The sequence below is a fragment of the Brachyhypopomus gauderio genome, chromosome 16 (genome assembly GCF_052324685.1).
Source record: "Brachyhypopomus gauderio isolate BG-103 chromosome 16, BGAUD_0.2, whole genome shotgun sequence".
NCBI lineage: Eukaryota > Metazoa > Chordata > Actinopteri > Gymnotiformes > Hypopomidae > Brachyhypopomus > Brachyhypopomus gauderio.
The window spans coordinates 18,375,554-18,392,442 of record NC_135226.1 but is presented as its reverse complement, the minus strand read 5'-3'; the positions used below and the strand labels follow the sequence as shown (position 1 = coordinate 18,392,442).

Here is a 16,889-nt window from a genome sequence, read left to right as displayed (position 1 = left end):
GCTGACAAAGGAGAATAACTTGGTTCCTAAACGCAGATAAACGGACCCAGAAATCAAATGTGATTGGCTTCTGATTTTCACTGCTGCAGTTCAATCTCTGTCTTGTTTTCAGATTCATTAAAATAAATCCCCATGAAAAAGCAGTGCGCTAATACTCACTCAGTATCAGCACGCACGCTGCTCACATTTGCATTCACATAAACTAGTACTAGTGCAGCCTACTAAACAGAATCTAGTGTACATCTTACGTAGTGTGTTGTTCCAGTTTCATCGTTATTCGTACGCATATTATTATGTTTGACGCTGTTGAAAAGAAATACAATAAATAGGGAAGATTACCTAGCTTCCTACAGGCATGAAAAATGGGACAACACTATTAGTCCCAGCCAGAACAAAGCGGTAATACTTAGAAAACAAGAGTTTGTGAAACATGAGTACGACACCACCACCCCCACCCACACCCCCACCCACCAACAAAGGAGCAGTACCTTTATTGTGGCGTCCTCTGAAGCAGACACCATAACACTGAAGACGGGGTGGAAGATGACCTTGGTGACCGGACTCCTGTGGCCACTCAGAGAATATCTTTCTGGGGGACGGGGGATCCATTCTTTGGGGTCTCGTTTCTGTGCGATTGGCCCCCCTAAAGTGATCTCCTCTTTTGCTTCATTGAGCTTTGATTCCAACTCCATTACCTTCAGGAGACAGCGCAGAGTTAGGCTAGTCAGGGATGACGAAGAAAACTTGCAAAAAAAAAAACTAAACAGAGAAAAGAGCGTTAGAATTCCAACGCGCTTACGTTATTCATACGTTATTCACAAGTTCTACGACGTTTTAGCAGATGTAACATACAAACCTTCTTCTGTAATCTGATGACTGATGTCCATTTCTTTTCCAAAAGACCAGCATACTTCTTATCCAATTCCTCATTCTGACAATGAAAATAGCCAAGAAGCATGTCAAACATAGAGGTACAATGACAATAAAGATATTGACAGACAAATAAAAAGTCTCAAAACAAATAAATCCACCAAAAATGTTGCTCTGTATGGGACATGCAATCTCTAGACAGAATTATAGCCATACACCCGTCACCATCACGAAACAACTGTAAATTCCCCCTGAATCCCTTCACATGGGTTAATACCCTGCAGACAAAGACAGCTTACCAAGATTACAATTACAGAAACACAGCACTGTGAAAATTTAACTTCGGGGTGCCTGGCACCAAACCCATCTTCGTGAATTCAGCCAGTGACAAACTGTTTCAAGCTACGCCCAAGACACAGGCGACTACAGAAGCTGTTTTTTTTTTTTAAGTTTTCAATGGTCTGAGTCTTATAGCAAGAAAATGTGCCTTCACGTAAAACAATTTGTGGTATTTCTAGTTGTACAGTCTCTCCTAAATATATCCCAAAATTCTTTGGACCCAGAAAAAAAGAGGACTGAAATGGCAAACATGCTGGCCATGTGGTTTCACATATCTGTGAACAACCATTAATCACACTATTAGAGCGGTAAGGGTCTGATTCAGCAACATTCAAAACCAACACAGTTCATTGTATTTACCCTAAACCAAGACATTCCTCCCCACGTGCACTCTTAAATTTGCATTGCCGTAATCTGAGATGGGGGCTACAAAGGATGCGTGTTTGCACAGAGAAGTCGTTTTTGTGTGTGTGCGCGCATATTTCTCACAAAGTGGGACATTACCACTTTGTGAGATAAACATGCACACAAAAACCACAACCTTGCACATCTAATGCGTGTTGATGCATCCCGTTTTAAAACTACTTGCATGCTCAAGAATCCCACCATGCACACGCTATTTGACGAGACACAAAGCAAGCGCATGAGCTGAAAGCCTGCAGTAGATCCACTCCGCTGGAATCAAATCAGAGGTGTCCAAGTGAACAGTTGCAGTCCCTGTGATTGGGCGGGTGGGGGTGGGGAGTGACAGGGATCGTGTCACTGAGGGAGGGGGCGTTCCAAACCCGGGCCGGGGGTTTGATCTGCCATCTGCCTGGACCCTCTGCCACTAATTGCGGCCAATTGCTAAATATGAGGCCTGGTGCCACTGCCAGGCTCTAATCACTAAAGTGAGACAGACCATCAGCTCAGATTCGACTCTACCTCTTACTGCAAAGAGCCATCACCCTTCACCTATAGCCCGAGGAGCCGCATTTCTAACGCTCCAAGTGGTTTCAAAGGCTAAACCATTTCAAAGACAGTGATAGGCCCTCCTTAGTTGAATGAATAGGTTTTAATAGCTTCCTGGCTAATTAAACCAAGCCATTATGCCAGTGCTGTCAGAAACAAACTTGTCCGATGGGCTGCTTCCCCATCCACAGTTCCTGTATGTTCCTATAGTTGCTCCTTCTCTGTAAAAGAAATAAAGGTCCAAAAAACCTTCTGCTTTGATTGTTGCTCCCTGCTGCCCTACAAGACTAGAAATCACCAACTGAGAAGATGATGCTGGCGATTCTCCTTTATCATTCATTACCATCTCTCCTCTCTCAGGGAACAAGCTCCAGAAATCTCCCTCTGCATCTTAGGCACATATGCCTTTAGTCACACTTTCTAATGCTGGCATCAATTAAGCAAGGGATGCCACAAATTAAGCGATATTGTTTTTGGCCCTGGTCTGATAATGCATCAAGGAGCAAGACTGGGGGGGGGGGGGGGGGGGTATGCCCCCCCTCATACTCACCATGTCTAACTCCGCCTCCTTCTTGAAAACTGAATACGCCTCTTCATATCCATTGGAACGAAGGTAATCAGCTATCGCTCGATTTCTGAACAACAAGGAGAAGGATAATTAGTCTGAGAGAAGCAGGCACATTCTATTTAAGGCTGTCTGGAAAAAGGTTAACGCTTTAGAAAACTATTTTCCCCTCACTGATAAAAGACAAAGGGGGGGGGGGGGGGTGAGAATATATATAGAGTAACATTCAGGCTACAATATATATATTTTGCTTTTTTACACTGAAGGGGAGGAGAACAACCAGACATCCATTTTCAGGACTAACACGTATAATAAGCACAAATTGCCTGGGGGAAAATAATGAAATTTAAATTGTTCACACTATGGTATAAGCATGGGAACCACCTACAGACAGATTCCCGGGTGCAGATAAAAAGAATTCTGCAATATATGGGAGGGCTTTTGTTTTGATGGAAAAATTAATACACGACCGTGGCCAGCCTCCACACCCAAATTAAAAACCTTCATTAAGAGAACCCAAAGAAACCCACTTTACAATCAGCATTCACTAAAGCGTCCTCTTCAGTAGGTTACATGCTCTTAAAGGGGACGCACACACTGCAGAAAAGGTGGACAGATCTCAGAGACGGCGAAAACAAAGCAGGCTGTCTGAGAAACGTCTCTGCTGTAGAACTCCACACCGGTAATGCGTCATCAGTAAGAAGCCCGACTCTAAATTACAGCTTCAGCACAACAGGCTTATCAAGATTTATTAAAAATCTTTTTAACTTAATTATTATACATTTGAATGAGTCCCAGACAACCAAATGAGATTCCATTAACAGATAAAACTGCAGCTTTGCCTTTGCGCTGTGCATATTTACAGATAAGCCATCAGAACAAGGATTTTGAGTCCAGAGGTTGTTCCATGTCCTCCAGAGCTGACAAAATGATTGATGGATTGATTGCTGGGTGGGGCAGATCAGAGGTAGGGAGGCGGGGCTTCACTGTGGACACCAGATCACTGCTGCTGATTGGAGGACACTCATTAGGGTCAAGGACAAAGTTCTCACATGTGACAGGATGCAGGAACACAATAGACACTATTGGATGCTGGATCATACAAGTGTGTGTGTGTGTGTGTGTGTGTGTGTGTGTGTATTTCATCACATTAAATATGCAACACTGAGGTCACAATGCATCTTTGTAAGCTGCAGTGTCATCTACTCAACTGGAGAGAAAATAAATACTGGGTAAAGAGAAAATTATTTAGTTTGATCCCTTTTTGGTCATACATTGGTCATAACTGTTCCAAGTAACAATCTTAAGCTGCCATGAATAATGGAGGGTAGGGGGTGTACAACACAAAACACCAGGTAAAACACTAAGATGCATTGCCTGTGTGCGCAGATGTTAAGTTCTGTATAACGTTCCTAAATGCTAAAGGTATCCCAGTCGCAGTATGTGGGCTACTCCCTGTATATCCCTATTGAGGGGGTCCCCCATCTACTACCACTAATAGGGCACGTGCCAATGGGCCTGAATTAGGGTACTTGTATGGGTAACTACCTATTTAACCTATTTGAAGGCATATTGGTGCATTGTGTTAAATGAAAAAGCATTTGGCTTTCAAAATAAAAAGGCGCCAGTACATAAGCACAAGGAAGAGAAGTTTAATTCTGCATTATTATTATTTTTTCAACATGATAAAAATAAGCTGGAAACCCTTTAGCAAGACCAAGCCCAATTCTAAATAAGAGTAATTTAGAGCATGCTTACTTCATGTCTGGTCTCTTCCAGTTACAGGCAAGGCTATAAATCAATGCCATGTTTGGAGTTAAGGGCCAACCCATTAAAATATCACCGACTGATCTCGTCATATGAGCAAAGTTTAAAGAACATGCCCAAAAAATAAATAAAAAGCCAGGTTTTCATAAACTGACATTTTTGCCACATAAAGTCAAACGTCTAGCTTCCTACCAATATATTCAGAATTTGTCCCACTTCCATGTCTACGGTTTCATAATTCAAAATACGGCCCACTGAAATTCAACAAACAAACGGCGTTCAAAGCTCCTGTGACCTCTGCTTTGCTAGCAGGCAAGACAGACGACGGACGGTAAAAGGGAGGAGGGATGGGGGGGGGGGGGGAAAGAAGTGTCCACAGCTTTAGCTAGTAACCATGGAAACCAGAGCGAAGGCAGACGAGGGAGAAACCACAATGAACATCAGCGGGCAGAGAACTGGAGGCTCTAGAGACGGGCAGACGAGTGTGAACACGGGACTCTCTCCGATTCATTCACCCCTCCACTTTAATAGCTGCGCTCTGCACAACAGATTACATAAGAACCAAAATCAAGGTCAGGTTGCTTTAAAAGAGCCGTGTTACCACGTTACAGCTGAGAAATGTCAACACGTGAGTTATCCAGGTAAAGGGCGTGAGCAGGACTGAAACGTACTGGTTTTCTCCCCTAGAGCTGGTATGGGTAGAATTTCAAACACTGCCACATCCTCATATCGTAATGGTGGGTGTGGACGCAGAATCACCTTTCATAACGAGGCACAGTGTTTACTTCTAAAACGCTAATTGCTAAACGCCCTTATTGAAGCAGGTATGCAGGGACCGAAACGATGAAAGGGATCTGCTATTTTTACAGGAACGTGACTCGCAGTACAGCTCAGGAGCCTCGGTGAGCGCTCAATAAACCTTCGGCAGGGAGGCGGCATGTGTGAAGACCACGCACGCGCACACACGGAGAGAGAGAGAGAGGGAGGGGGAGAGAGAGGAGTGTGTGTGTGTGTGTGTCCAGCATTACCTCATCTCTCTAACAGGGGCGCGTTTAGCTCTCATCACTTCCTCTCCTCTCTCACTTCCGCGTCCACATCACCACATCCACACAGGCAGGCGTCCTGACAGGCACACGGGCACACGCACAAACCTGCCCCGCAGTGCCCACTTATCTGCCCCGTCGGGCTGCCTTCCAGCCTGTGTGGGGGCGTCTCTTTAGGACTGCCTCTCTGGGAGGGAACGTGGATCGCTTATTTGGCTGCTGGCATCGTGTACTGGGGTGTGGAACCACAGGACTGCAGTGTGTGTGTGTGTACCAGCTGGGGTTAGGGAGGTGAGAACTCCCTCGGGAAACAGGAGAGAGTTTAATTCTGACTGCAGCCTAGTCATGAAAACACCACTGCTAGCATGAAGACCCTTTCAACAAAGCACTTCCACCTGCCTTTATCCAGAACTCGAGGACACACAGAGACACACACAGAGACACACACACACACACACACACACACACACACACACACACTTACTTCTGTGTGATCACACACTAATAAAAACACCTGCACTGCTGAATAAGCAGATGGACATTGTGTCCTCTGACCAGTGCCTGGACCATCCATGGGGAAAGTCTACTGGTTTCCAGTAATAACAGTACACATAGCAAGACTTCCGTTCTGATGAAGGTCAAAGATCCATCAAAACTAAAAGAGAACAGCATTGCCAGGAGTAACTGTCATTTTCAGCCATTGTGCAATTATGGTTAATATATGTAAATTTCTACAAAAATGGATCATAACAGACAAAAGGCAAATATAATGCCATGCAAATGAAGTCTTTTGCAATGAATTGATTACAATTTCAACATAATTACAATAAACTGTGGACCTTTAGCAGAGAGCATTAGTACAATAGAATGCATCAAGAACAACCTTTTAATATTAATATAATCGCCTTGGGTATCCTGAAAAGCGCTATATAAATCGAACATTCATTCATTCATTGCTACCAAAAGGATCAACAAAAACCACAGTATTCTGTAGCATAATTTAAAACATTTAATTCAGCAACACCCATCACATCTCGGGAGTCCGCATCAAAAAGTGCAGTAAATTATTTCAATGATTCCCATCAAATAGCTCCAATGATCAAATTTGTTACTGGTTATAAACGTAAGCCGGGCTACAGTATTAAACAAAAACAGTAAACTCTGATTAACCAACAAATCAGGAATTATACACAATATCAACATTCTGCATTAAAAAAATCCAGCAAATTAAGTTCGCCCACCCAAATTCAACAGACACTGGATTCAATGCTAATGCACAATGACCAAGCAGAGAGCAGTGGGCTGTGGGGACCTCACGCATGCATGTAGTTTACATAAACGAATGAAACAAACGCATCTTATGTAAGAGACGTACTAAACGTAGGTTAATTGCAAATGCTAAAAAATTATGCCGGGAACATCCATCAGCCCTCGAGTGGGAGCGTCTACCTAAAGCTGAATGTAAGCACATGCACAGCATGTGACCGTTAAGCCAGCTGTCAAACACACGTGGGGGTGGGTGGGGTCCGTAGAGGCCACACCCCTTAGCTCAATCTTCCAGACTAGAAGGATTAGGGATTTACCGCTTAAGCTTTGTTTTGTGTAGTCATTTCAATAAGCAGCTGAACCACTTAGACGTGCACACACGACCAAGTGGGAGCAGAGGGATTTATGCTCTCCTGCAAAAGCGAGATTTTGATTATGCATTCCTATTCCCTCGCCAGCTTACAGGACTGGGTGCCTGCAGTTAGGTCCGTTTGCACGCTTTTTCAGTTCCTCTGTTGGAATTTTTTGTTTTTGTCCTGAATTACCTGAATATCATTATCATCACTTTTGCCTTTTAATCAAGGTGAGGTAGCAGTGGATTCAATACGTCCGTATTGGTTCCTGACAGTTTTAGTTAAGGTACAGGCTAATCTGCGCAGACTGATTAATGCACGATTAGGTGAGTGGACCCTTATGTACTGGACCCTTGTTGCAACCTCTCAAGCACAATTTTTTTTTACAAAGATGGGACACAGGCTAGAAAATGAACAACAAACCGATTTATCTTCACCGGTTCATACAAGACCAAAGCGAAGATCTATATTTCTGCTGAATTAATGATAAGGCAGTCAGATACTGGTCAGCCACGCTTTCATTTTATGCTAATGTGTTACCTTTGAGTAAGACTGCGAGGCAGTATTGTAGCTCACGGAGAAAAAAGAAAAAGCATAAGAGCCTGAAGCTCATTTATTTGACAGTCGGCAGATTAAATCCATACGGGTGACGTGCCCCCCACCGGCTGGCTGGTGCCAGCTTCATCCACAGCCCTTCAGAAAGGGGCAACACAGCACCCCATCAAAAGCACATGTGCAACCGTGCTGGTCTCCAGGGTCTGAGCCTACACACACCTGCCACACCTAGATACAGCACATGGCAGCCAGGCAAGCATCCAAATGCTAGTTCATAGAAGAGGAAAAACAACAACAACAACCCCCAACCAAAAACCCAGGGAAGCCATCTAAAAAAAATTCCTACTGTTCAGCTGAAAATGAGTTCAGACACTTCAACAAAGCACAGCATGGACAGACGGTAGCTGACAGGTCTGACATTCTTCTTATCTTTCAGGTGCAGGGACTTCACACGCACGCGCACATACAAATCAAACAGGATCCGCGTCGAGACGTACACAGGACAGGCTTATGGTGGAACTTCTGAATTTCAACACGGGATTTTCACCCTGGTCATTCATCAACCTCACGAATCCCGAAGTTTTGTGAGTTCCATATGTTGTGTGGATCAATCTCACTAAATCTCACACCCTTTCTTTCTTGTGTGCTTGTAGCATGCATCTGCCAAACACTATCTGGGAACATTCAAGTGCTGCATGAATAGTTGAATTAGACCCTAGTGACTTCCAACATCCAACGTGAATTTTGATGGATGCCTTTGATAAATCTGAACACTGCACAGCTCACAGTAGCATCGCCTCATAAATGACTGGATCCCAGCGGCAGCAAAGTAACAAATAATGTCAGCTGTATCTAATTATATTACAAAGAAATAAACATTCTTGATTATTTTAATTGGAAATATGTAGAGTTCAAACAATTTGCAAAATGCATATTTGTGTGTCACACTCATGCAAATGTCTAATCAATTTACAAGCACACGGGCCCTCCAGAGAACTACAGCTGAAGAACCGGTTAAGAAATTGTGGGGATTTTTTTAATCATAGATAGGGGACTATTATTTCTGTGTTCACAAAACTGCAAAATTATGGCACCACACCAAAAACGGTTCAACATTCAGAAATGTATCTTTCTGCTATGAAGTGCTGCACAAATTCCTCCCCACCTGGACAAATCCTCCTGAATAAGGAGGTAAATGGTCTGTTGAAGACAGTCAGCTAGTTACTGCCTGAACCTGGACCCCATCACTGTTTTAGCCCTAATGAATCAAGACGCTCCTCAGCAGTTTGCCAAAAGCATTTAACATACGCCACTGTCCAATCACTGAGTGTGGCTTAGGCTTATTTACCTATTAGTTAACAGCTGGGGTCTATAAACAAGAACAGTTCATTAGAACTAAATATTATGAAACAAGAAAGATGTTGGATTCAGTGTCCCACTTCAGATAACATCCTACACAACAAGCAAGGCAATAATGTACAGGCCAGTGCAGACACCCCGTCCACAGTCTGATCTGCATCACATGACTGATGGGCACATCTGCACACTTATGAAGCATCACTGGACCGCCTCGCTGAAGGTGACCACAAGTCCATGTTGGTCAATGCTGAAGTCAATTTTAAATCTCCATTATTTTAACACCTAACAGCTTCAATGATGGAGCTTTTGCATTAGAAAGATAACTGGGTCATTCGTTACTACACTACACCTCTGATATGTCACATGAATGTAAGCAGGCTACAGCCACTTGCCTCAGGCTGTATACCAGGCTCATCACAGATGTTACTAAAATTTCAACATTACATCTGCAGAGTAGATTTAACCCTTTCACAGGCTTGTCAAAACTTCATAAATCTTACTCACTCACTGACACTGCACCATTAATTTACAGGGAGGAGCCTGAACATTCTGAAATGAATCATTCATCGATTCCTTTCGACCTTTCATCAGGACACAGCACATTTTCAGCTGTCTGGTTCTCTGATTAATCCATATTATTTTTGAAGTGCCATAGCAAAAAGCTTAATGATTTGAAAAAACAAGACCGCCAGCTACTATAGCGTTGCCCATCACCAATTCAGATTCACATTCGAGACCCTTTTAAATGCAACGTGTGCTGATCGGCATGTGTTTTTGTATTAAAACATTTCCCCACAACACTCATTCTCCACGTGTGTGTGTTGATTATATGAAAAGGTGCAGCTAGACGTACAGTTCATCTCGTTGCCTCTGTGACAGCACCATGGTGGCAGTGGGGGGGGGAGGGGTCAGGTGAAGGGCTTGCAGCAGCTGTCGTCTCCCTGGCAGGAGATCACCAATCAGACGCCGGCTCAGACTCAAAGGGAGTTCTGCCGCTCGCGTCGTCCACTACGCCCAATAGAACAGCTCCGGGGACAGGCAGACTGTAGACATTCACCTGCCGGTAGGTCACTGCATCTGCACAGAGAGGAAAAACACAGAATCACAGACTGACGAGACAGCTGAGAATTACAAGACTGAAACACGAGTCACTCAGAAAGGTCATACGTGTAGAGGCACAATACACAGAAGTAGTTACTCCGGCGTAGTGTAATAGTAAACCAACAGACGGACAGCAGCTTTGGGGTTAACACGACCATTTCCAAGGGTTCCATCTGCTCGTCCCACTTCCAGACCCACATCTTTGTCCCCCTCCCTGCACCCAGCCTACCACGCTGAGCGTTTTGATAGGGACTACTGCTGCCCATGTCAGGAGCTCCAGACATGTGTAAAAGGGGCCTGATAACCCAGATTCCAGCATCAACCTACTTCACCACTCCAGTGACACGCCCTGCGTAACAGCAACAAACAGGTTTCTAAATTCCATTTAAACCACGCCACACAATCAAGACTAATGGCACTTTTCAGTACAATACATAGTAGAACTGAAAATTGAGCAATTAATTAAAAAATTAGCATTCCATCAACAAGAGCTTATTTTAGGACACTGCACAGACCGTAAACAAGGAAGCCTCTAATTCCTCACAGAAAGACTGAAATGTAGTTAGACACCCAAAATGTTCATCAATTACGTTAGGTTTGAGAAGCTATGGGTTTTTGTTGTTACTCAATTCCAAAAGGTCAACATCTGTCCAAGATGTGTTGCCATGAAAGATGACCAGAATTCCATATTTTTACCCAAACAGGACACTGACAATTAACACAAACATGCAGGGGTACAGTAAAAAATAAATCTTGTAAGGAGACAGAACGATAATTTATTAACTCAAAGCTCACACCCAAATAATGTCAGCTCCATCAACTCATCATCAGGAGAGCTAATGAGAAGTATTTCATCACGCAGATCAATTCTGTGAGTACTACAATCTCGCTGTGAGTCTACTACAACACCCCTATCCGTGTATTTTATTGGTTATAATCAAATATGTCAGGTTTGGGACTTAAATATGGTGCTGGGTTTCAATGATTAAGGCATTTAGTATCTAATTTTTCATTTCAAATAAAATTGATTGCAATACCACTTAAAGCCATAACATCCACTCCTAGGTATAACTGCTTATTATCATTCTCATAATACGTATAATAAAAATGTAACCTCATCTGTATGCTGAAGTCAGACAGTGACTTGTGTCTGGTGTCGCTATCTTGGCGTTCTCTCCCCATCATTACACAGCAGTGGTTGGAAGTGCACTAAAAGAATCTAGCCAAGCCCAAGACCGTCTCAAAACCAGGCACACAGAAAGGTCTCTGAGCAACTGCCAGCCAGTTTCAGAGCCACAGAACGGTGATGGGGTGCAAGAGTAATTATCCACCGCTGCTATAAAACGCATATCTAAACAATAAACATCTCAAACTCTGAGCTCAAAAGAGCCTGGAACTCACAGGAATAATGAGGCAAAGACAACAGCCTCAGTGGAGACAAAAAGCTCCGCTGGCCTGGCAGTACAAATATTTAGGCATCATGACACGGAAATGAAGCTGCAGTTGAACCCAACTAACAATATGTAACATTTTATTTGGTGCACAAAAAAAGAGTAATAAAAAACACACCATGCCTCATTGGAAAAGGTCTGCTCCCATTTGCAGATTTAAGCAGGTTTTAGTCAGATGTGTCTGCATAGTAGCCCCTTTATTGTGAACTGGGTGAAACTGTGCTTCTTAAGAGACACCAGCTGTGGTAAAATGGGGTGAAGATTTATGTTTGTGCCATTTACTCGATTGCGGAACAGGTGACGTGGGTCCAACCGGTGCTGAGAATTCTTAACAGATGCAAAGCAAGTTAAAAGTTGATGATGTATTCATTTTAGTCTGCTAACATCACAGGACCCCATGCTTTACTACTGCTTTCTTAGTGCAAGTCTCCTTTGATTTCTCCATTTCACCGTGGGAGAAAACACCCTTGTGCTGTTTGACTCACACTTCTTACTACAAACAATTATGTGGTACTGAAAACAATCACAAACCAAAAATAAAATAAACCAGAAAGAACCCCAAACCAAAGCCACTGATACAATCCTACTAAAAGACCATGTTAAACCCCCATGTAATGTTCAATACACATCACAGTAGTCAATACACATCACTGTAGGCCTACGTGATCTAAAAACGACTAGCATACAAAGCAAAAGCTAAATGTGCAAATTCTGCTACTGAAATGCGTAGACTACCAGCTTCAGTGATACCACCATACAGTTTGTAGCTTTAAGAACACAAAAGAGGAAACCAAACACATTTGCAGGGCAGTACAGAGAGACCACCAAAGAAGATCCAATATGCATGTCCGCTAATTTCATTAACAATGACTAAAAATCACTATTTTTTCTGCCCGAAGACTAGTGAATGGAAACGATATATGAACTACTAAATGCGTAAAATAAACCAAAATCTGCAACATAATTTCACACAGCAGAAAGACGCTTCAGCTGAAGCTATAATGAAACGCCACAGTGCCATGATCACACGCACATGCCAGCAGCACCTCTCCAAACATCAGGATGAACCTGCAGCAGCACCTCTCCAAACATCAGGATGAACCTGCAGCAGCACCTCTCCAAACATCAGGATGGAACCTGCAGCAGCACCTCTCCAAACATCAGGATGGAACCTGCAGCAGCACCTCTCCAAACATCAGGATGGAACCTGCAGCAGCACCTCTCCAAACATCTAGATGGAACCTGCAGCAGCACCTCTCCAAACATCTAGATGGAACCTGCAGCAGCACCTCTCCAAACATCTAGATGGAACCTGCAGCAGCACCTCTCCAAACATCAGGATGAACCTGCAGCAGCACCTCTCCAAACATCAGGATGAACCTGCAGCAGCACCTCTCCAAACATCTAGATGAACCTGCAGCAGCACCTCTCCAAACATCTAGATGAACCTGCAGCAGCACCTCTCCAAACATCAGGATGAACCTGCAGCAGCACCTCTCCAAACATCTAGATGAACCTGCAGCAGCACCTCTCCAAACATCAGGATGGAACCTGCAGCAGCACCTCTCCAAACATCAGGATGGAACCTGCAGCAGCACCTCTCCAAACATCAGGATGGAACCTGCAGCAGCACCTCTCCAAACATCAGGATGGAACCTGCAGCAGCACCTCTCCAAACATCAGGATGAACCTGCAGCAGCACCTCTCCAAACATCAGGATGAACCTGCAGCAGCACCTCTCCAAACATCAGGATGAACCTGCAGCAGCACCTCTCCAAACATCAGGATGAACCTGCAGCAGCACCTCTCCAAACATCAGGATGAACCTGCAGCAGCACCTCTCCAAACATCAGGATGAACCTGCAGCAGCACCTCTCCAAACATCAGGATGAACCTGCAGCAGCACCTCTCCAAACATCAGGATGAACCTGCAGCAGCACCTCTCCAAACATCAGGATGAACCTGCAGCAGCACCTCTCCAAACATCAGGATGAACCTGCAGCAGCACCTCTCCAAACATCAGGATGAACCTGCAGCAGCACCTCTCCAAACATCAGGATGAACCTGCAGCAGCACCTCTCCAAACATCAGGATGAACCTGCAGCAGCACCTCTCCAAACATCAGGATGGAACCTGCAGCAGCACCTCTCCAAACATCAGGATGGAACCTGCAGCAGCACCTCTCCAAACATCAGGATGGAACCTGCAGCAGCACCTCTCCAAACATCAGGATGGAACCTGCAGCAGCACCTCTCCAAACATCAGGATGGAACCTGCAGCAGCACCTCTCCAAACATCAGGATGGAACCTGCAGCAGCACCTCTCCAAACATCAGGATGAACCTGCAGCAGCACCTCTCCAAACATCAGGATGAACCTGCAGCAGCACCTCTCCAAACATCAGGTCATCCCAGATGAACACGTGAGCGCAGATGTTGGGCACATTTAGCCCGATGTCTTTTCCCCCCCCCCCGAACAGTGAACGTTTCCACTGGAGCTCCACCCATACTGGGACGCTTCAATGCACCAGGCCCTAATATGCAAGTTGTTACAGCCCAACAACACTTTGTCCACCCGATTATCGGTCTTTTTGACGGGTAATAGATTAACTCACGGTATTTAAAGCGCTATTAGACGTTTGTGGTAGATTTGATAGTTTAGTGCACCATGCTGGCTCGCCACAAGACTAATAAGGTGATGCAAAACAAAGTTATAGCTAACAAATGACGCATTGGCTTATTATAGAAAAATAATCATGGTTACAAACACTTGCATGTGGACGAGCTAGCTGGTATAACTGGTGCTGCTTCTCCCAGTTAAAACATCTTTATCACTGCTCTAAACTAGCAGGTCATGGAGTGGCTAGCTCGCTATAAACGCGCTCGCGGACGTGTGTCGCTCGCTCGCGTTGGCTAGCAACCGTCGCTGGCTAGCCGGGCTATGCTAAGCTAAGCTAGCCCCGTTAGCCTAGCCACACCGTGACATTGATGAAATGACGTGTTGATTCACCGGCGGCTTTGCCCGGACCGTTTTACACCGCGTTAAACATCCAGCCAAGATTATCCTGAACGGAAACTAAATCAATTTAAAAAGATATACGCCGGTAAATGTAATAAAAACCTAACGAGTTAACAAAATAAAAACAAACAAACAAGACTCCGAACTATTTCTCTAACGGCCTGTCCGCCATTTTGAGACACCGAGGGAAAAAAAAAGGAGGCGCAATATTTTTACAGCCACTTTTGCACAGTTCGTTTCAACCGAACGGGATACGGCTAGAAAAGACACTTACCGTACAGTATTACTGCTTAATATGCATCCACGGTGGGGGCACAGTCGAACGGAGACGTGTTTACGGAGGTGCCGTCGGGGACGTTAAGGATGTGGCTGTCGCCTCGTCTCCCTCTCGTTAGCTACTAGCGGCTACCGTTGTTTTCACCGCGGCGCTCGCCTCTGCGGACTGCGCATGCGCGCGGACATGCACGCCCTTCGTTCGCGCACCCTCATTTCAGCCATCTCGGTCGGCGGTGACTTTAGTAAAATCTTAATAACGTTACAGCTGTCGCTCTATTTTGCAACAGTCGATTTAGAATCGTAAGAGAGAGAAAAAAAAAATAACGCGCTCACCTTGTGGAGTTTGTCAATGACGTCACCCTAACTGCGCCATGCGCTACTGCAACCTCTCATGTAGCCCTCTGATGCACCTGTTTTAACTATTTACTGCATGATGTCGGCTCCCAGTTTCAATATATAAGAAAACAAAGCAAATTTAAATATTAAAAGCTAAATATTAATCGTTAGAATAAGAAATATTGTTCTACTGTGCTGGGTAATTGTGAAATCTGTAGAGAAAAGAAAAATACATGCTGTAGCTGGCATGCTTTAGTTGTATAGTATATAGAGTTTATGTATATATAATATAGCTGATATAGAATGGAATTAAAACTAGAGTATAACCCAAGCAGGGTTTAAGAAATATTACAAAATTGTTCAGTGCTTTTAAGGAAACACAGATCATGTGCCAATCGTGTGATGTAAACATTTTATGGCACTTAACACTTAATGATTTGAAGATTAGAAAATCTACGTTCAGTAGCTTTGATAATTATTTCAATGTCAGTAATATTAGAATAAGATTTTAAAAAATACACATTATATAGTAGTGGAAAAGTAAGTACACAGACTGTTACAACTCAGTTATTCCATTTGTTATTTGCTAGTTTATTTATTTTAATACAAAAGCATACTCAGATCAAAAATAATTAGATTATTTATGTGGAGCAACAGACAGACACCACATCAAAGAAAACAGACACACAAAGGGCTCGATAACTCTTGTAGGTTAAAGTCCGATCAGAAAGGAGAGAGGGAACAAAACAAGCAGCCAAATGAACGTGGCATGAACGTGTAGTAGACAGCACGACACAGAGGTGGACCAAACAGCCAACGCACGTACTCCAGACAGGTCTGTGAAGTACACAACCACATCTGACCCTCAGGGTCTTGGGTGACGGCTGCTGTTCTAGCTTTATATTTAGGCTTAAGGCTAATTTCAGAGCAAGGTGTTGTGAGCAAGTATTCAATAAGCTGATCCAGGGATTGTAGGGAGAGTGGTTTGACTGTAAGATTGCATTATGGTTGTTGGTTTAGAGCAGTTTCTGAGCATGATATGTGTCTGTGGGCAAGTTGTTTAGTTTAATGTTCTGTGGAGATAAGAATTCTCTCTCAGAAATGTTTATGTATGTGCAAACCTTCACACAAGCTTTCATTTTTGTGAACAAATTGCAAGATGAGTAATTAGTTGAAAAGACCAGTATTCTCAGAATATCAAACTCAAAAGCCATTTTCATTTTAAAACTGTAATTGAAAATGTTAAATTACTGCATCTCATTTTGCATATTTAATACAAAACAAAACCAGTTAGTATCAATATCTAGACCATTTTAAATTGGATTCTCATGCAAGAATTCACACCACTGAAAAGCAAAACCTTTGCAGTTCAAGAAATAACACCACTGAAAATGTTCATGAATTACATACAAGGTCAGATATGCTTACACAATTTCAAGTTATGTTCTGAGATTGTGTTAAATATTCCAGCCATTTAAAACTACAAATACCAGCATTCGTTTATTTCTCAAAAGCTAGTCAGTTTGTACGGACAACTTCGAAGTTCGAAGATGTGTTTTGTACTCCATCATAAAGCTTATTTTCAGTAGCAACGCAAGTGCAAAGAAACTTAGCATGATTAGAGCACACCTTAGTGGCTA

The 16,889-nt window shown here is 43.5% G+C and overlaps 2 protein-coding genes across 5 annotated transcripts in view; one reads left to right on the top strand and one right to left on the bottom strand.

The window, feature by feature from the left end:
* The window catches only part of LOC143478379 (uncharacterized), a 26,258-nt gene extending 17,547 nt beyond the window's left edge, over window positions 1-8,711 (top strand). For all 4 annotated transcript variants that reach the window (XR_013121733.1, XR_013121734.1, XR_013121732.1 and 1 more), the window contains one exon: window positions 8,146-8,711. Coding sequence is in view for 1 of the 4 variants with exons in the window: in XM_076977338.1 (XP_076833453.1) it covers window positions 8,146-8,297 (152 nt within the window). In the remaining 3 variants the exon portion in view is untranslated. The remainder of the gene's footprint in view (window positions 1-8,145) is intronic.
* The window catches only part of pafah1b1a (platelet-activating factor acetylhydrolase 1b, regulatory subunit 1a), a 26,835-nt gene extending 11,765 nt beyond the window's left edge, over window positions 1-15,070 (bottom strand). Inside the window, exons 1-5 of the mRNA XM_076977336.1 lie at window positions 14,912-15,070; window positions 9,922-10,145; window positions 2,711-2,795; window positions 857-931; window positions 489-695 (exon numbers count right to left, since the gene is read on the bottom strand). Of these exons, the coding sequence (XP_076833451.1) occupies window positions 489-695; window positions 857-931; window positions 2,711-2,795; window positions 9,922-9,953 (399 nt within the window). The 5' untranslated portion in view covers window positions 9,954-10,145; window positions 14,912-15,070. The remainder of the gene's footprint in view (window positions 1-488; window positions 696-856; window positions 932-2,710; window positions 2,796-9,921; window positions 10,146-14,911) is intronic.
* Between the last annotated feature and the right edge of the window lie 1,819 nt (window positions 15,071-16,889).